The sequence below is a fragment of the Canis lupus genome, chromosome 38 (assembly GCF_048164855.1).
Source record: "Canis lupus baileyi chromosome 38, mCanLup2.hap1, whole genome shotgun sequence".
In the NCBI taxonomy this organism is placed as follows: Eukaryota; Metazoa; Chordata; class Mammalia; order Carnivora; family Canidae; genus Canis; species Canis lupus.
The window spans coordinates 8629398-8650874 of record NC_132875.1 but is presented as its reverse complement, the minus strand read 5'-3'; the positions used below and the strand labels follow the sequence as shown (position 1 = coordinate 8650874).

At 40.9% G+C, this 21477-nt stretch overlaps 1 protein-coding gene across 5 annotated transcripts in view; it reads left to right on the top strand.

Annotated features, from left to right (window-relative positions):
• Positions 1–21477, top strand: part of MARK1 (microtubule affinity regulating kinase 1) — a 116190-nt gene that overhangs the window by 90221 nt on the left and 4492 nt on the right. The window contains exons 10-17 of one of the 5 annotated variants that reach the window (XM_072814904.1): positions 1076–1175; positions 2210–2322; positions 5032–5185; positions 5488–5681; positions 11187–11287; positions 12540–12704; positions 13687–13938; positions 20140–20184. In XM_072814904.1, coding sequence (XP_072671005.1) covers positions 1076–1175; positions 2210–2322; positions 5032–5185; positions 5488–5681; positions 11187–11287; positions 12540–12704; positions 13687–13938; positions 20140–20184 — 1124 coding nt within the window. Of the gene's footprint in view, positions 1–1075; positions 1176–2209; positions 2323–5031; positions 5186–5487; positions 5682–11186; positions 11288–12539; positions 12705–13686; positions 13939–14994; positions 15782–20139; positions 20185–21477 lie in introns of those variants that run through there. The other 4 variants (XM_072814907.1, XM_072814908.1, XM_072814906.1 and 1 more) reach the window with 4 other exon arrangements.

Here is a 21477-nt window from a genome sequence, read left to right as displayed (position 1 = left end):
ATTTTGTTTTAAGGCTGAATAACATTCCACTGTGTCATTCATCTATCAGACGTGTCGGTTGGTCTACATCCTGGCTATTGTGAGTAATGTTTCGATGAACATGGGTGTGCAAATACCCTTCAGTATCCTGTTTCAGTTCTTTTGACTATATACCCAGAGATGGAATAACTAGATTATACACATAGTTGTACTGTTAAATTTTTTGAGGAACCCCCATACTGTTGACAATAGCAGTGACACCATTTTACAGTCATACCAACAAGTGCACAAGGGTTCCGGTTTCTCCACATGCTCACCCATGCTTGTTATTTTCATTGTTTTCCATGGTAGCCATCCTAACAGATAGGAGGTGACACCTCATCATGGTTTTTATTTCTTCGATGATTAGTGATGCTAGCATCTTTTCATATGCTTATTGGCTCTTGGTATATATTCTTTTGGAGAAATATCTGAGTTCTTTACCCTTTTTTAATCAGACAGTTTTTATTTTTACTGAGTTGTAGGATTTACTCTACATATTGTGAGTATTAATGGTTGTGAATATTTTCACATTCCATAGGGTGCCCCCACTATGGTGCCTTTTAACAAAGTAGGACTGACTCTTGTTATAGCATCACTTAAATTTGACTCTGGTAATTCACACCAATCTCTATCTTCACCCAGATTCTTGTTCATCCCTGACGCTAGGCTTCCATTTTGACCATTCTCCCCTGCCATATTCTCTGAGCTGTCTTTATTGACTAAACCCTGACTTCTACTCCCCATGATCTCTGCTTTCTTTTTTTTAAGATATTATTTATTTATTCATGAGTGACAGAGAGACAGAGACATAGGCAGAGGGAGAAGGAGGCTCCCTGGGGGAGCCCAGTGCGGTACCTTATCCCAGGACCTTGGATCCTGCCCTGAACCAAAGGCAGATGCTCAACCACTGAGCCTCCCAGGTACCCCATCAAACTGGAAACTAACTTTAGATTGAAAACCTTATTCTTGTTGAGTGAACCAAAATTTCACATTTCCTAAAATAAGTAGTGGAATATTCTGATTGGCCAAACATAATGTAAAGTTTATTTCCTAGCAAATAATGAAAGATCGGTGGATGAATGTTGGTCATGAAGAGGAAGAACTAAAGCCATATGCTGAGCCTGAACCGGACTTCAATGACACGAAGAGAATAGGTAAGTATTTAAATACTGTGAGATGTGCGGTCTCTATGCTATAAGAGACCTGTAGTCTACTAAAATAGTGTTTAGAAATATAAATAGGAAACAATTCTTATTTGAAAAATACTTGCATTGTCATCTTTTCTTTCCATAAATATGCACCAAACATTACAAATTTCAAGTTTGTCCACATGTACATTATAATCTAATTCAGTTGTTGACAACAGTAATATAAAAATTAAAATAATGTAGATGAACCTTGTTCTTTTCTTTCAGCAATCCCCAACAGGAGGAATGACTGGTTTAAGTGTCAGCAGTGATCAGATTAATAAGTATCAGTAAAACATAGTGTGTATTTTAACCAAAAATGTGGAGGCACTTGAGCCAAGGGGATGAACACTTTTGCTCCCCTTCCTATTTTCCAGTGTCTTGGCAGGGTGCTTCCTCCCACACCCATCCAGCGCTCTGCTTCCAACCTGTTCTCTTCACTACCAAAGTCTCAGAAACTCACAGCTGAGTCATCTTGACTGTGCTCCTGACTCGAGAGCAGAGGAGCAAGGAAGGGTATTCGAGGGGGTTAGGAATCCGAGCAGAACAACAACTGTGGAATCCAACCTTTCAAAGAAGAATCAACCTGCCTTCAGATCAGAAAGCAGAAATGTTAAAAGATGGGAGAAATGATTCCATGTGTGGCTGAGGGTGTGTTACGAGATTGACAAAAAGAGAGAAGAAGGGATTTTGGGAGTGTCACAGATAGTGTGTCTGGCTGGACAGAGGCACTCAACTCAGGAACATGTTAGGTGGTGAGAAGTGCGCTAGGCGCATGAGTATGGGTCCCATGATACAGATGGTTTCTGCATGAAAAACTTTGAATGTATAGGATCTAAGTATGCAGTATCTGTATATTAATCCAGAACTTTTTATAGTTAACATTACACTTTAAAATTTTAGAACTTAGTTTTCAGACTTTATGTTGGCAAGCTTCCTTATATTTTTTGGTTTGTTTATGAAAATAAACCCATTTTCAGAAAATTTCTTTTTATTTCTAGACATCATGGTCACCATGGGTTTTGCACGAGATGAGATAAATGACGCCTTAATAAATCAGAAATATGATGAAGTTATGGCTACTTATATTCTTCTAGGTAGAAAACCACCTGAAGTAAGTTCTTTACCTTTTTAAAAAGGTTAATGCTAATTATTTCTGGAGACAAATGACAGCTAAGATATAATTAATGTTAGCACCTTTATTCTGTGTGGTATCAAAAATAATATAAAGACCCTAACATTTTCCTTTTAGGATTCAAACTCAAGATGCTAAGTTAGGAACTGATTTCATTTTCAAGTGCCAGGGGAGACTTTGCTCTGAAAGAGCAAACCAGGTGCCTTGCTTAGCTCTGAGAGGCACACACAGTCTAGTCTTGGAGCATGAAATCCCCCAGAGTTGTGTGTCCGAAAGCAACGGGCCTGCCAAAGGTAACATGGTCATTCTGGGTATGCAGGAAATATAGGAAGAGAAACCGAGGAAGGGACAGCATTTAAAACGAAACATATATTTGAAATGATTTGAAAGAATGGGAATAGGAAAAGGTTGTTTGGTGACACTTAACCTTGTAGAGGGAGCATCAGGTGGCTTTGATACTTGCAGTTGGGAATTCGCAAGGCCAGGAGAGATCTATAGTAAGGAGATAGATTCAGGAAATAACTGTACAGATGGTGGTTGAAACATAAAAGCAAATGATCCTTTAGGACAACAAATACAAAGGTATAAATTGAGAGTCAAGAACAGAGCCGAGGGCATGGACAGTTTGTTAACAATTAGACATCTGTGGGAGGCATTTTATAGAATAGACTGAAATTATTTTTAATTAGATAGTAACTGTTAGTGAAAGCAGTACATTCAGCTGACATTTATTGAATCTGTTCTGTCCTGGAAACTATGCTGCGTACTGCAACCAGGAAGATGAGAAAGTCTGTGCTCTCAAGGAGCCCTTGATCTGGAGGGGAGATGTGCAGTCAGCAGGGTGATTTAGTGTGCTGCTGCTCTGATCAGGGGCAGGCATGGGTCCTCTGGGACATAGAGAAGGACAGGCACCCACAGTAGAATTAACAGGGTGTGGTAACCTGAGGATATGAGAGACCCTCAGGTTTCTAGCATAGGTGACTGGTTTTATACAATATATTTCCCAGAATATGAAAAGAGTGGATTTCAAGGGGAAAATGGGAAGTTCATTCTATTTGGGATGGTTGAACTTGAGATTCCTGTTGGGCAGGGCTGTTCAGGAGACATTTGGCTTCTAAAGGTCTGGCTTGGAGGGAATGACTCCAGCAGCATTAATAGATTTGGGAGCTGTCGTCAGAGGAGCACACCCATTAACATGCCAACAGCTGTTCTAAGGACTTTATTCACTCCTATTAATTCATCTCATCCTCTCTGGCTCTACCAAGTGTGTACTGTTACTCCAATGGAGGAGAGAAGTCTCAATGGAGGCACTAATAGTTGGAGAAGTGGTACCAAGGAAACCAAATCAAGAGAATTTTAAGAAGTGGGAAATAGGGGCGCCTGGGTGGCCCAGTCAGTTAAGCAACTGCCTTCAGCTCAGGTCATGATCTCAGGGTCTTGGGATAGAGTCCTGCATTGGACTCCCTGCTCTGGGGAGCCTCCTTCTCCCTCTCCCGCTCTCCCTGCTTATACCCTCTCTGTGTCAAATAAATAAAATCTTTAAAAAAGTTGGAAATAGTATAATTGGTTATGTCTAAAGTCTTTGATTTTCTACTTAGGTTTTAGATTGTACTCCTGGTAGCTTTAATTTTCCTATTAATTGAAATATAAATGAAGCACTAGCATTACAAGTATACAACCCAGCCCATGCGTGAATTAAAATGAAGTTTGAATTGTATTGAGTATAAACTAATGAGGCTACTAGAAGTAGTAAGAGCCTGAACTTTGGAGCCAGTTCACTGGGTTTGAATCCCCACCCCTCCCCCATCCCAGCACAGACACTGACTGTGCAGCTTGGATGCTGTCCTTAATTTCTCTGTGCTTCAGATCCCCAGTCCATGAAATGAAAATAATAGTACTTACCTCTGTGGGTCATCGAGAGGGTTAAATGAATTTATACTTCCACAGTTCTTGGAACAGTTCCTGGCACATTACAGTGTGCTGTGTTGTCTGTTACCAATTTCATCAATATTACTTTGCTATTTGCCATTAGTATCTTTACATATGAATTTAGATTTTCCATTGGGATGCCAGTGATTCAGTGAGAAGTTTGCCAGCAACAAAACATCTTTTGTGTTACATAGAGAGGGATAGTGTATCAATCTCTGATTTACCATGCTTATCTAAATAGATACACTTCTTAATCAGAGCCAATAAATCCAATTTTGCTCCATAAATGTAGGAAAAAAATGCATGTGAAGTTAAAATTTTAGACTGTATCCTAAGTTTGAATCCCAAAGATGTCCCTTGATTCTCTTCACCACAGGCTTTCCATCTATAAAGTTGAGGTTAATAAACAATTGCATTGTTGTAATGACTAAACAAAGCAACATATGGAAAGCTACCGTAGCTACCTTAGCCTACCATATAATTACCACTCAATAATTGGTAGCTATGTTCTGTGTTTTGACTAAACTAAAGATCCAAAGCCATTTGTACAAAATCACAGAAGAGCACGTGTACCCATGGGAGCACATGCTGGCCAGTTCCCTGCCTTCCTGGTTGCCAGCTTGCAGTTCTCTATCAAAACTTTTTTTCTTTTCAATGCTGATTTCTCTTTGTATGGCTTGGAATAGATTAGAACATCAATCAAGAGTATATATTGTTTGCATAAACACTTTAACATCTTTGTGCTCTTTTTTCTTATAGTTTGAAGGCGGTGAATCGTTGTCCAGCGGAAGCTTGTGTCAGAGGTCACGGCCCAGCAGTGACCTGAACAACAGCAGCCTCCAGTCCCCTGCTCACCTGAAGGTCCAGCGGAGCATCTCCGCAAACCAGAAGCAGCGGCGTTTCAGTGATCATGGTGGGGGGAAAAGTCAAATAAGTGAAAAGACAGATCAATACTACCCAAACTTGTATTCACTGAGCATTGTACACTCACGTCTTTATGTGCTTGTGTCATCCGTTGTCACAGATTTATATTAGTGCATGATTAATGTAACCCCCTTTTTAGGGACTGACCTAATTTTTGTAATCAAACAGTTTAATGTGAGTTCTGGGTATAAAATATGCAAATAAAGATATTTTTAATTTAGAGTTTTTGTTCGTGAGGCAAAACTGTGTCAGTTGATTTTCAGCTCATTATACTCTTTAATTTTGTTATAGCTGGTCCATCCATTCCCCCTGCTGTATCATATACCAAAAGGCCTCAGGCTAATAGCGTGGAAAGTGAACAGAAAGAGGAATGGGACAAAGACCTAGCTCGTAAGCTTGGCAGCACAACAGTTGGTTCAAAAAGCGAGATGACTGCAAGCCCTCTTGTGGGGCCAGAGAGGAAGAAATCTTCAACTATTCCAAGTGTGAGTAAATACTCCAGAATATTGCAATTTGTTGTGGTTGTTGTCAGATATTTTTGGTACAATCTTTGAAAAACTTTATCCTTTTCTAAAAACACGTTTCAAAATTTTAAAGTGAGTCATACATTTAAATAACACGCAAAGGAGGCCAAGCTTCTCATGATTGCATTTTAAGAACAACAAAAAAAAAAAATCAAAAAAACCCCCATGAATTCTTAAAATAACACCTCAAAATAAGACTTAGAAACCTCACCATAAAATGGTACATTAAACTTTCCTGCCTCATTTTTCCTGTTTGTAATAATTACTAAAAACTGTATTGGTACACTTAATTTTATATTTCAAGTGAGTGGTTCAATGAAGGAAGACTTCATTTATAAAGTTAGCTCACATTATCCAATTAAAATAGCAAATTTGTAGGGGCCACCTGGGTGGTTCAATTGGTTGAGTCTTGATTTTGCCTCAGGTCATGATCTAATGATCGGGCTCCCACACAGTGTGGAGTCTGCTTGAGGATTCTCTCTCTCTCTCAAATAATCTTAAAACAACAACAACAAAAAAAAAACCTCAGCAAATTTTAGAAATTTTAATGGGAGCTAGAAGATAGATTGAGGCCTTCTCTTGTAAGACTATTCTTTATAGGAATAAAGAGAAAATATAAAAAAAGATATATGAAGGATGGAAGTAGAATTGGAAACATCTAGATGATACAGATTTAGAAAGGACAGGGCACACAATGAAGAGGTAGAAATATTTGAAGAAATAATAACAAAGAAAGATGAAAAAACTTCATATTAAAAAGATTCAGGGGCACCTGGGTGGCTCACTTGGTTAAGCGTCTGTCTTGAGCTCAGATCACAATCCTGGGGTCTTGGGATCAAGCCCCGAGTCAGGCTCCCTGCTCAGTGGGGAATCTGCTTCTTCCCTTTGCCCGTCCCCTGCTCATGCTCTGTCGCTTACTTTCTTCCTCAGATAAATACATAAAATCTTTGAATGAATGAATGAGTGAATGAATGAATAAATGAGGTAGAGGGGCCCCCTGGATGGCTCAGTTGGTTAAGCATCCGACTCTTGATTTCAGCTCCGGTCATGGTCTCAGAGTCAGTCATGATCTCAGGGTCCTGAGATCAAGCCCTGCCTCAGACTCTGCACTCAGCAGGGCATCTGCTTGAGATTCTCTCTTTCTCTCCCTCTGCCCCCACCCATCCTGTTCACTAGCTTGCTTGCTCTCTCAAATGAATGCATGCATGCATACCAAAAGATTCTGGTAGAAAAATTTTGTTCTGAGCCACTTAGTACTAAATTTATCTTAATTTACTGTATTAATTTTGGCAGTATGAGAAGCCAAAATAATATAGCTTGTTTAATTTTAACAGTTCAGAAGTATCTCAAGTAAAATTAATAGTTTACCTTTTCTAATCTCTTACCTTCTATATTCAGCTTCCAGTATAACTAGTGTTATCATTTGGGATGAATTCCTTTATAGATTTTGCTTTTTAAGGAAAACAAAAATGAATATATACATCATACAAGATTTATTTTTTATAAAAATGAGATCATACTATATCTATGACATTTTAATTTTTCTTACTTAAAATGTTATCGAGTCCTTTTACAGCAGAACGCCTAGGTCTCCTACAGTCTTAAAACTTGCACATTATTTCATCTATATTAATAATAAACCTGTGTATCATAATTTCTTCAATTATTTGTGGAGTGTTCAGAATTTTGTTTTTCAGAGTATTCATTCTTGTACACTTAGGCTATTATTGTATTTCTGTTAAATACATGCTCAGAAGCTTGGTTTCTGGGTGACATGTTTCACCTCAGGTGGCTCATCCGACTCCTCAGTTTGTGTGGCACATGGTCCCCTTGAGTGTGCAGCCTCCATCCTTACTCCCTTCCCCCCAATCCAGAGCCCGGGTGCTAATGTGTGCAAATGTATGCTCCTGGCTAAGTGTGTATCCTTGGAATATGCACATTTAAATTTTTAATAAATACTGCCAGGGTGATTTTAATGGCTGGAATAATTAGAGAGTAATTATATCTCCACAAGCTCATCAACAACTGGATATTATCGATCTTTAAAATCTTTGCCTGAGGGGCAAAAAAACAAAAAAAAAATATCCTTTTTGTTTTTAATTTGCATTTCCCAGACTGTGGGTGACATTGATGGCGTGGCCCACAGAGCGTAAAATGTTTGTCATTGATTCCTCACAGAAAGTTTGCTGACCCCAAAGTGCAAAAGCCAAATACGTAGCTTTAATCCTTTTTCTTTGAGGCGATGTCCAGGAGGAAGGACCTTGAGCATTTATAATCTAGGCTCTGTCATGTTATAAAATATTGATTGAAAAAATTAACATTTTTACCAGTGAGTATTACTTGTCTATAAATGAGATCTAATAGATTCACTTGAATAGCGTGGCATGGCTTTTCACATTTCAAGTTTTTATTTAAATCCCAGTTAGCTAACATACAGTGTAGTATTAGTTTCAGGTGTACCATAGGGTGATTCAGCACTTCCACACAACACCTGGTGGTCGTCAAAAGTGCCCTCCCTCATCCTCCTCACCTGTTTCACCCATCCCCCACCCACCTCTCTCCTCTGATGGCTTTTTACTTTCTGATGGAAAAATAAATAATACCCTTAAGATGCATAGATAATTTAGTAGGTGATATAGTTTAACAGTATTTTTAATGTGTATAAAACCAGGAGGCTTTTTAAACCAACAGTAAAAGCTCTTATTTGTAAGCTTGATTTATTGACAGTATTACCTAACATTAGTCTACCGCATGACTTAAGGGTGATATTGGCAGTGGAATGAGTTCTGAGATAAGTCGTTAAATAGATGTAATGGTTGGTGAAATTTGTTGGTGATCGAAATCACCTCTTTTATTGTTCATCACCCATATTAGAGAGTCTAAATGATGGGAGTGTTTGTATTTGTGAGAGATCTTAGGACTCTTTCTGCAGTAATACGCAGGAAGAACAAACTTAATATTTTTCCCTTCAAGAAATTCCCATCCAGGGATGCCTGAGTGGCTCCAGTGGTTAAGCATCTGCCTTCAGCTCAGGGCATGGTCTGGCGTGGTCCCAGAGTCCTGGGATTGAGTCCCGCGTCGGGCTCCCCTGCAAGGAGCCTGCTTCTCCCTCTGCCTGTGTCTCTGACTCTTTCTGTGTGTCTTTCATGAATAAATAAATTAAATCTTTAAAAAAAAAAAGAAATTCCCATCCAAAAATTTTGCATGTAGGAATTGATGGTAATAAGCTCTTGGCTAGCCTAGAAACTTGGAAGCCAAATGTTGAGTTTGGAAGATGCAAATATATTACACTATTATTTCATCAGAAAGACAATAAAACTTGTAAATGTGATTTTCAATATTATCTATTGTATGTAAATAATACAAAATATAAAATTTTGTATCCTGTAAAAAATACTATCAATCACCTTTTTTAAAAAAAGATCATCTTTAAAAAAAAACAAAAAACGAGGAAAGAGCTGCTGCTACTTTCAGGGAAACTCAGAAAGGCTGAAAATGCTATAATGATTATAGTATAAAACATTTTATATAAAAATTATAGTATAATTATATAAAATGCAATCAGTTTAGTATAAAATTAGCCCAGAGAAATTGCCTACACAGGGCTGGTTTCTTGGGAAATGCAGGAAAATGTGTATATCCACTTTAGGGAAGTTGCCAAACTGAAAATTCAGAGGTCTGCAAGGGTAGTTTTATATCTAGTCCCCAAATCCTAAACAGACAGAACCTTACTGAAGATCAATTCTAAAGGTTAGTTTTGTAGCTGACCCTCTGTCACATGGGATCAGTGAGCCTGTGTTTCTGTAACTGTTGCATGATCACATCCTAAGTGTGCCCGGGGGGCTACTGCACCTGGTATCACTGGCATCTGAGGGGCAAGGATAGGGAGGTGGTGCATGAGGGTGGTGAGCCCAGAAGACACAGTCTTGCAGGACAAACCGGTCACCTGTCACTCTGAGAAGCAAAGTAGTGCTACTGAAAATGGCCAGAAACAATCAACCAGGAATCTGTTCACATTTAAGTTACTTATTTGACAATTTAGCCAAAATGATGAAATTATTGAAAGTAAAGGTTCTTTAAGAACTGTTACACAAGCTAGTTTCATAATGGATCTCTCCATCACGAAACCTGCTTCTTTGCCTTCACTTAACATGGACAGTGTCTTACCTAAAAAATATCCTTAATAATATTCCTCTGTTTGGCTATACTTTTACAGTTTTTGTGTTTTTTATGTAGATGGTGACAGAATTCCTTCCACCCAGGAAACTGCACTGTTGAAAAGTTTGAATCTTCACTTAAACAGTTTTGTTTAATTAAGGCTTTTAAATAAGGCTTTTTTTTTTTTGTTCCTCCAAATTTAGTCGAGGCATATATCTACTAATCCTCGAACTTAAATTTGAGTAAGCAAATTTTAAGTTAGTTATGTATTCCAGAGAACAGTGAAAGCTAGATTAGCCAGAAATAAGGAATTGTTTATCTCTTGGAGTGAGGATTAAACAGAGGAGGATGTGTCCCTTTTAAAACTCATTCCTAGGGCAGCCCCAATGGCAGCGGTTTGGTGCCACCTTCGGCCTGAGGTATGATCCTGGAGACCCGGGATCGAGTCCCACGTCAGGCTCCCTGCATGGAGCCTGCTTCTCCCTCTGCCTGTGTCTCTGCCTCTCTGTGTGTGTGTGTCTGTCATGAATAAATAAATAAAATCTTTTAAAAAAAAAAAGAAAAATCATTCCTATATAGTTTAGTACTAGTAACTAGTCCAGATTTCAGCAGGCACAGCAACAGGGGATACAGATCACTGTTGTGTGCATGATAAGGAGATCCTGTCCCTTTTGCTTATTCTCTTACTCCAGAGCTTGCTTCTCAGACTTGGCTTGCCCTCTGGCTCTAAGACCTGCAACGAGAGAATATCCTGAGGCACCACACACCCCTGTCGGTGGCCGCAGCAGGGCATGCCTCTGACCCCGGGAACTTAGCCTCCTTAACGTTACCATTGACTGGGGGATTCCCTGAGCGGGTGAATGGCAGCCTGCAGGCTTCCAGGAGTCACCACTGTCACTACCACAGGTTTCCAGTGTGTGATAATATTTCTTGGGGAGTTGTCTCTTGTTCCTGGTCCCATAGAGCTGCCTGTACCACTCCCCTGCCCTTCTCCCTGCCACCAGCTCATAGGGGAGAGAATAAAAGCCCAGCTTTCTTGTTGCTTCCAAACAACTGCTCACTGCACCTGCAGGACAACAAGCTAAAACCTTAATGAGCTTGTCATGCTTTGCCAGTCACTTCTGCCATCTAACAGAGAGAGGAAGGGAGGGACGTGTGAGATTGAGCTTGTTAACATAAGGTTCTGATAAATGAAAACTCTATCATGGATTTTTTTTTTTCAAAGTCCTTTGCAACTTAAATTCATTTATTTGACCTTCCACAACTACAGTTAGAATTTTAAGATGGATTTTTTTTTTCTTTTTAAAGAGCAATGTATATCCTGGAGGTAGCATGGCAAGAAGGAACACATATGTCTGTGAAAGGACCACAGATCGATATGCGGCGTTGCAGAATGGAAAAGACAGCAGGTAAATGTCAGTGCCATGTGGTACCAACTTGGTTGTCATCGTGCATTACTGCTTGTGCTAAAACACCTGTAAACAGCTGAATGGGTCAAGAGGAAAGGGAACTCGAGAGTACAGTGGCAACTGACCATTCTTACTAGGGCATCTCCCTTCTATACCAGCACAGAAGAGTGGGAACATATTTGGGAAAACAGGATCTCTTAACCCAAGAATTGCTGAATAAAATCTGATAGTAAATGTTTCCCTGTAACAAAGCAGATCATACCTTCCACATCTGATCTTCTTAATTTGAGTCTTATTATATACCTACTGCTTCCTTTGTATCCTCTTTTTTCAGCCTTCACTTCTTACCCTTCCCCTTCCCATCAAGCCATTATTGTATCGAAACCATGAAGGTTCTGTTTTCCTTCCTCTAAAGAAAGGCAGCTGTCTTGGCTGATCATTGGGAACCATGGAATTCCCAACATGTTTTAAATTACAACAAATCATATTCTATTTTAAAAATGTAGCTTCTTTTCATTTTGAGTTGTAAAGGGCTCTTCATCGATATAGTACAAAACAGCCGGGAGCCTGTTCTCATAAAATTCTCTTCTTAGCTCCGTCCCTTGTCATCTCAGTGGACTGGGCAGACCATGCTTAACATTTGTTTCCTTCCAATTAATAGACACATGAAGTAAGTGTTACTATAAGGCACATGAAGGTAAACGTATATCTTCCTCAGACATAAGATCCTTGAGGCTAGAAAAGGAGCTGAAGATTGATTTCTGACTTTATTACTTTTCCTATACCAAGTCCTAATCTATGACATTTAACCTATTGATTAATAATACGAGCTGAAAGTGTCTTGATGATGTTCCCAGAGACAGTATTTTTGCTATAATTATGAATTATTTATTATATAAGGGAAAGTAAACCACAGCAACACATTACACCAAACTGCGACTTTTGGAAAGTGGAAAAGGTCTCCTCCGATCATTAATTTCATAGCTTCTCAGATTCACATTTATAGAGCAAGGGCGTATGCGATCTTTTCCATGGAAGGTGGTGATGAATTCACTCTGTACATTTTTTGGCAAGAATATTGGTTTGTTAGTCACTAAGAATGCCACTAGTGTTCATTTCTTTTTAAGTGTCTCAATCATGAAAGGTGTAGTCAATTTAGTTTTTTAAAAATCTATTTCTTAAATGTTAGTAAACTGTGATTTCTCTTCTCTTTTACATTTCTATGGTCTTCTCAACTGTTTTCTGTCGAAAGCCTTACGGAGATGTCCGCAAGTAGCATATCTTCTGCAGGCTCTGCTGTGGCTTCTGCTGTCCCCTCAGCACGACCCCGCCACCAGAAGTCCATGTCCACTTCTGGCCATCCTATTAAAGTTACACTGCCAACCATTAAAGACGGCTCTGAAGCTTACCGGCCCGGGTAACGTGCTGGGTGCATTTCGTTTAAAAACATAGCACCGTGTAAAAACACATGCTAGGCACCATCACATCGAGAGCTTTCTGAGAAGATTCGGTGTTTGTAGCAGAGGGAAAGGTGGAATTGTAACCTGAACACACCACACTCGACCTGTTTTCAAAAATGTTGTATATGATTTAAATAATTTTCTAGAGGAATTTTCTTTAAGGATTTTGTTTTAAATCCATCCATAAAGTATTGCTGCCCAATTTGTCATTCAGGTAAATTGAATTTGTTTATGGTTAAAAAATATATATATATAGGAGACTGGGAATGGAGACCTCCGGGTAATCCTAGCTACTGCCAGTTACTTTTTTTTCTTTTTTTTTTTTTTTAATCAGCCTTTTTGTTTATCAGGGAAAGAGATGATCTCAAAGAACCCTTTTAGGTATATGAAATTATACGCCTGTTTTTCCAGGATTGGTCTGCGTTAGGATTCCTCAAATTCAGGAGCACCTTTAGTTAGGTTTGTTACTGACGTCCGTAGTGTCGCACGTAGCATTGTGCCATCCATGAGGCCTGCGTGTAAATACGAAATGGTTCATTCAGATGCTTTTTGAGGAGTGACAACATTCATGTTACACAGTGCTGAATGGTTTAGTTTTTGCAGCATCCCCGGTTTGGCATTCCTGATACTGAAGAGTGTTTGTATCCAGGTGTCAATAACTTCTTCATCTTAATAACTGTATTTTTATAAAAAGGCATTTAGTTTCAAACTGAAATGTTATCCCCCTCCATACAGCGATACCCTAAATACAGTTACCCCCCGTGCCTCTCTAATGGGAACAGGTGAAATAGAACCTCGGAAAGGTAGCTCTGGCAAGTTTTTGATAGTTTTTATTTACTTTTTTAATTTATTTTTGTTTTGTTTTTGTTGTGGTAGTTTTTAGAATGAGTGCAAGTTTTCTCTGTCGTTCTTCTAAGATCTCTTAATTCGTCCCAATAGTGCAACCCAGAGAGTGCCTGCTGCTTCCCCATCTGCTCACAGTATCAGTGCCACCACTCCAGACCGAACCCGCTTCCCCCGGGGGAGCTCAAGCCGAAGCACTTTTCATGGTGAGCAGCTCCGGGAGCGTCGCAGCGCTGCTTACAACGGGCCACCCGCGTCGCCTTCCCACGAAACGGGCACGTTTGCACATGCCAGGAGGGGCACATCAACTGGTATAATAAGCAAAATAACATCCAAATTCGTTCGCAGGTCAGTACCAATGTACTGTGGTGTTTTGTTTCCTCTAGGAATTACAAAGGAGACTTCGTGTTTTTTCTTTCACCTTTGTGATAATTTTCCAAAATGGTTTCATGGCATTTCACTAGAGCTCCTCTTTTACAGAAATTTGAAGAAGAAAATCGAGGACATAAAGTATTCTTCCCTCAGGAAAAAAAAAAAAAAAAAGAGCAAGATAAGAATTTTTTTAGTTCTGTAGAATAGAGAAAGAGTAAAACTTGACATTAAAAAAAAAGTGTGTTTTTAATAAACAGATTATCCCCTTCTCAAAAGCCTTGATTTTCAAAAAAGGAAATAATGGGTTTCCATTTGTCCTTCAGAATAAGGACCATTTATCCTTCCTTCCTTTTTAGGAATACTTTTATTTTTATTTTTATTTTTTTAGGAATACTTTAAAAAAAAAAAAAGGAATACTTTTAAATCGTTCTCTAGTAGTATATAGTTTACCCTTTTTTTCTTCCTTGTGAAAAGCCTTTGTACTGGAGTCACATAGATTACACATATAATTTAACATCATAAAAGCTTAACATCAAAACACAGCAAACACAAAATGAATACGAGCTAGTAAACTTCTAATCAAAGAGCAGAATTGTGCTCTTTTCTCCAAAGTGAGCTTAAGCACACAGCACACATTGATTATAGGAACTGCTGAACACAGTTCAGGTGGATGTCCATTTGATCTATTATCAAGTCCTCCTAAAAGCCTGCAAAAATCCTATATGTACAAAGCCCTGTGCTAGGTGCCCAGCAGGATACAGAGATGAATAAGACAGCATCTGTGTGCTCCAGACTCATGCAGTCCCGAAAGGGGCAGACTGTAAGCAGCCAGCTGTGATAGAAAGCAGAATGCGTGCTGCAGAGGCAGCTCAGACAGCATGTCGGGGGAGGCCAGAGGAAGGCACGGCTGTCTGTATTGGGGGGAAAGCTAAAGCTCCATACCATAGAGTTGTTTGAGCAGGTAAGAAATTACGGGGTGGGCTTTATTATACATGCTCTGAAGAAATATTAATTAAATACTTAATTGTCCAGGTTATTAATGTTCCTAGGATTTCAAAAAATGGATGCAGAAAAGAGAAGAAGCAGCTTTAGTCTCTTGCCTTTTCTTGGAGCTATTCATGGACCAGCTTGCCCAGGATCACACGGCTGAATTCAAAACTTTAAATAGTCAAATGCACCATCAGTTTCTAACCTTGTCAGCAGTGATGTTGTACCGTCTGGGCAGCGACCATGCAGCATGACACCTTGAGAGAGAAAGCCCCAAAAGCTCACCCCAGAACCAGCAGGACGCTTGGTGCTGCCTGGCCATCCGCAGAGTCCTGGTTAGATTTCTGCTAAAAATTGGGTGGAATTCAGCTAACTTTTCAAAGCCCTTTTGAAAAGCTGGTACTTTCTCTTGGTTAAGCCAGGGTTAGTTTTGAAGTGAAGGAACATAGTTCTGAGTTTAAAAGCCTGATTACTAATTGTACATTAAGCAGTATGTAACAAACATATTTGTGTTTACTTTGCAATGAAGTGTGGATTCTAGAGGGAACATAGGGAAGAGCCCTGGACGAGAGGTCAGGACAGAATGCCAGAGCAGGAAAGTGCTGTGGAGACGGTCTGTTGGGATTCTGGGAGGGAGGGTTGCCCGAGGAGGGGCACGTGGGTGGCTCAGGGGTTGAGCACCTGCCTTCCGCCCAGGCCGTGATCCCGGGGTCCCAGGATCGAGTCCCGCATCGGGCTCCCTGCATGGGGCCTGCTTCTCCTTCTGCCTGTGTCTCTGCCTCTCTTTCTGTGTCTCTCATGGATAAATAAATAAAATCTTTTTTAAAAAAAATATGTGAGGACCTGCTGCTTGCAGGGCGCCCCGCTGGCACGGTTGATCCAGCCCGGAGTGAGACTGACGCGGTGACGGGGCCCCTCCGGGGCGCACGTTCTGGGCCGCACTGCACACCGTTGAAACCTTCTGCTCGCTTGTGGCTTTTGCTTTTCCTCCTGCCCCTCCCACTGGCTGTTCCTTCTCAGGCCGTTTTGCTGGTTCTCTTCAGGTTCCCTTGCGTTCGGGCCCCTGGCCTCTCAGTATCAGACCGCCCCAGGGCTGCGGCTCTGGCCTTCTCTCTCCTCTCTGGGCGACCTCATTCAGGCCGATGGCCTCACATTCCATCTTACGTTAACAACTGCCGAACGGAGGTCGTTGGCCCAGATCTCACCTCTGCCCTGTAGCCTCACATGGCCAGTTATCCACGCAGATGTGTGACAGGCTCCCACACAGCCCGCCCTCTTCCCCAGACCATCCTCCCTCATGCTTCAGCACATTAGGTAAAGGTGACACCTGCCTTCTGGTTCTCAGAGCCTCGAGTTCTTTCTCAGACCACACACCTGCTGGGCCGTGACGTGGCTCTGCCTTCCCAGCATCTCCCGGACGGAGCTGCTTCTGTCACTGCCACCACAGCCTTGTCACCGAACCTGCTGCTCGTCTTCCACCTGCTAACAGGGCTCCTCACTTAGGCCCTGTCCTCTCCTGCGTTCCGTGACGTCGGGCTGCACATGAAAGCCCTCGGCTTGCTTTCATCCCCCTCAGAATACAATTTGAAGCCCGCGTGGTGGTCGGAGGCCCTACATGGTGTGGCCTCACCTTCTCCCCACCTCCCCTTGCTGGCTGCACGCCGGCCACATGGGGCACCTGAGGGTCCTCGAGCACACCAGGCCCGCCCCTGCAGGGTTTCACATTTGCTATTCCTTCAGCCTGGAAGCCTCTTCCCCCCACTCCCACACGGCTGGCCGCTTCTGCACCTTGGAGTGGAGTGTCCCTTCCTCGGCCCCCTCTTGAAAATCAGAGCCTCTTCCAGCACACCCTCTCCCTGCTTTGTCTTTCTCCAGAGCACCTGACGCTGCCTGATGGAATCGCACTTTATCTGCTTGTCCCCTGCTAGGTCTTCTGCAAATCGAGTGCCTCCAGTGACACAGAATATGACATTCAGTAAACATTTGTGGAATGAATGGTTGAGTAGTGTGGGAGACAAATTTCAAAAGTAAACGAATAAATAAGGTTATAATGAATCCTAGTACGTGCTGTAAAGGAAGCAGGGCCTGAAACAGTGACTATGCCAGGGTTAAGGGTGTTCTGAGTTTGGCCTCTGAGGGAAGCCAACAGGAACATTTTTAAAGCTCTACAATGGTTTTATCAACTTCTGAACAATGTCTTGTAATAGAGGGTTTGAGGGGGCAGCTGGAGAGAAGAGGCCAGGGAGGAGGTTCTTTGCTATCCTTTGTCAGCAGTGGATTTGTCAGTGTCTTTTGATTTTTAACATACTTTAATTAATTCTGGGTTTGGTTAGAGAAGAGAAGACATTCTCAGTTCTCCTCTGAGGTCACTTGTCACCACGTGAACAGCTTTGGCTCTATAAATATGTTTGTGTTCACTGCCGTGCACACAGTATTCCCTTCTGCAGCATTTTGTAGCCTAAGAGGGGGCTGTGGAATATCCCACAAACGACTTCATGCAGGAAGACAAGCAGAGCGTTGGCTTCCATACCAGGAATGAACCTGCTGAGTCTTTAGCAGCTGACAGACTGGAAGTGCAGTGGATCTTTCTGCATGTTCAGCATCTTGAGCTTTTGAGAGGGTTGGAGGCTTGGAGACAAACTGGGAGAATTTCTTGATGTTCAGGAGCAATTCCAGCCTTCTTATTCTCAACTGAGTTCCCAGACGGTCAGTCTTTCCCACCTGGCTCTTCTTAAAGCCACCCTGGGTTCAAGCCCTGCCTCTCTCTCTCTTTCTTTCTCTCTCTGTCTCTCTCCACCCCCCCCCCCCAATCCCTCTCCCTCTCTCCTTTGCCTCCCTCCCTTCCCCATGCCTAATGCCTGAAAAGATGGAACCCACATGCTGGCAGTCCTAGTGGCCAGCACCCCACTGGGAGTGCTCCAGGGCAGGAGCCACACCTCATGAACTCCAGAACCAACTAAGTTGATGTGCCACTAAATGCTTAAAAAAATAGGATTTTATAGGGAGAAGAGTAAAGGAATTTGGGTTGTTAAGCTTTAAGAAGGGAAGGATAAGGAACAATTCAGAGTTAATCATTCATGTCCTCGAAAACCATTATTACAAAGAGGAAGCCAGTTCATAAGTTCTCCTGAGCCAGTAAAAAGGCTGTATGCCGAAATGACCACATGAGAGAGTCGTCTTCTGGTCTTAGGAAAGAACTTTCCAATTAGGAAAGTGATTTACACTAGAGTTCTCTATCAAGGGAGGATATAGATGTACTATTTGAAAAGCCTTAAAAAAAAAAAAGGCCTTTCAAGTAGCATTGAGAACCATTTGCTTTGGATAGTCCATAGAACCACTGTCTAAACTGGAGATGGTATCACAATTTATGATTTTTTTTAGCCACAGCTCTCTTATTAGGGAAAAACCAAATCAGTTCAATTGAGTATATATTGCTATGTATATTTGGCCGAGGTTTTTTTGGTTTTGTTTTGTTTTGTTTTGAAGTGTTCAGGGTTGGAGAGCCCTGCTACACTGCATGTACTGTTACAGCCAGCTGGCTGGCTGCCCCCACCCCCCCCCCGGCTGCCCCTCTCTGTGGCCGCTGGACTGTTTGAATCCATTACCAGGTAGCAGATGTTCCTTGAGTCCGAGTTTCTGTCTGCATCCAGGAAGGCAGGAACAGGGTGGGAACGACGTGATGAGTCACTGGCTATTTCAACAATAGCCAATAGGAGAGGTGGACCCTAAGGAGTGTTTCATTCCTAATGTTTAAAGTTCAGCAGCTGCAGAGTAGGTGCCTGCTAACAGCAGCTTAGAAAGCAGAATATAAAGGACAGACAAGCCCCATGAGATGCACGCCCCTCTCCGTTGAAGCAGTGGTCGCTGCCCTTCCCCAGGGGATGGGGCTGCCCTCCGGTATGTCAGCACCGCTTCGTGTGGCTGAAAAGGTTCATCTCAATGTTTAATTTATGTCTGTGCGCTCTAATAAAGATAGACACTGAATCGTTACACTTCCCGATGAGAATGCCAGTTAGTACAGATCGAAATTAAGAAACGTCACTTGGGTGTAAGAATACATCTTACCTGTCCTTTCTGATTCAGAGAGGAAAAGGGTTTTTACACAATATGTTTGCCAAGGGAGGCCTGTAGGTAAGGACTCTACGATGCAGAAGGCATTCATGTTTTTAACCGCCAGTTTAAGTTTTAGAATGTAGCCTATGGGTGTGTTTCATTAATTTGGGGAATGAGGAAAGTGGCACTGATTTATTCCCATTGCATTCACTTTACGTAAATGACATTAAATGTTCCTGGAATTTAAAATATTAAGAAAACAGTAACTTGAGGGTGTAAGTTGGATTATTTTTTTTCCCAGCGATTTAACAGTATTTTGCTATCCCATGCCATCTCTTAATGCATTCAAACTGGTATATAGCTTGATGCACTCCTGTGTCAGTATTTAATTACATTTGAAAATGACAGAGTAGTTAAAATTTTGGTAGACTAAAAAAATACTCATGACATTCAACAGAAGGACAATTAGTAGAGTTTTCCTGGTTTTATTTCACAGGTGGATATCCAGGTAAGATCCATGTTTCTGCTTAAGATTGATTTCATGTTTTTACACTCACCTGCTTGGATAGGCTGTTGGTTTGCTATAACATTTTACCATGTGCATGAATCATTAGTGTAACATCTGAAGTTAATTGCTTATTTAAAAATTGGTACTTATTTTTTAGACACTCTTATATATGTTGAACTTTATTTCTAACTACAAGGTTAATTTATATATTTTCTAAATTGAGCGACTACTAGAATTACAATTAATAACAAATACGAAGTTGGACCTTGCTGCTGAAAATTATTAAATAGTTTTAACTATAGATTTGAACTGCACTCAACCAAAAGATAAATTCTGACTTTAAAATTGTGACTGGGAATTGGAAGATCCTGTTTAAAAAAAAAAAAAAAAAATCCTAAAACCATCAACCTAGCATCTCTGCTCTGACAATACCCAGTAGACGCTCAATAAAATGTCAGTTAAGCTGGTGACAATGAAAACGTGCAAAGCAGTGTCAGACTGAATAGTAACAGAAAGTGTCATGCTAGAAGTTTGCTTAACACGTTAACTTTAAAATCATTTTAGATATAGGTTTTCTTGATATATTTTTCACTCTTATCATTAAATCTCATCCTTCACTTTGTTTTGAGGGATCCAAGTGAAGGCGAAGCCAGTGGCAGAACAGACACCTCAAGGTGAGGAGCCACTATTAATCCTTCGCTGCTAGGTCCCCGTGTATGGAAACGTGCTTTTGAAATACTTACAGGACCCAATAAACTTGAATAGAACTAATAACTAGATAGTATGTGTATTTTACATTTTTATATTGGGTTGGGTTTTCTTAATGTTGCCTAGTGTTTAATGAAGTTTAAGTTAATTAACTTGAAATTTGTGTTTCCTAAACATTATTTTGACGTGTGTGCTTTGTAGAGAAGTTTTAGCCTTCCTGTCCTATAAAATATGTCCTAGCAGAAGTAATGAATTAAAATATAATGATCCTTTTCTCGCTAAAGTGGTGTAACTGATATTAAATTAGGTAACACAGAACACTGAGGTACCCAAATAACATAGGAAGGTTTGATATTTGTAATGTATTTTAGGTGAGTGTTCAGTGGTAGACCACATTTTAAGACTCTCGCCCTGCCTTACATACTTGGTTTTTGACAATCAGTTGTGGTTGTGAATCTCCAGGGCAAGCCCAATCAGAATCAGGTGGGGGGCTTGACAAAACAGGTGCCTGGGCCCCTCCTCCAGGGATTGTGATTGGGGTTGGGGTGGCGGCATGAGGTGCTGATGCTGTTGGTCAGGGGACCACATTAATGACTTGTTAGTATGTGTGTTCATATTGACAAACGGGAAGTTGAAGAAAGGAAGGCATTAAATTATTTGGAATGTACACCTGCATTGAAGGATCCCATATAAATCACAGAACCTTGACAAGCAGCTCCTCAGTAGGACACAGATGCCCTGGCTTCATTCAGGAATCATTTTTGACCAGCTGAGCACAAGCCCCAATTTAATTTCTACCTCTTAAAATTAATTGAAATATAAAACATAACAAGCTTTGGAAAACCTTCATTAGGCATTCCTATTCCTATATATATATATATATATTTTTCAAACTATATTTGTCCCAGTAGTTGAAATGTTTCTTTATTGAGTTAGGTGTTCGAGTTACCAGAATAGGCAGCCAGAGGGAGGCAGAACAAATATTTTCTTTTCTTCTGCCTACAAAATGAGCATGAAGGACGTTTGTTTTTAGCCCCTCCCTCACTTATTCCTCACTTCAGAGCCTCTTCCTGTGTGTGTCTCATCCTGCCTTTCTGCTAAATTTCCCTCTGAGACACCTAACAGTATAGTGAGTGGCACAGGTGGCCACTGATAACTGCCGCTTACCTGTGGGCACTCTATCCTTTTCATGGGATTCTGAGTCCCTTCTGTTCGGTTGTTGTTGGGTTTTGTTTGCTTTTTTTTTTTTTTTTTTTTTT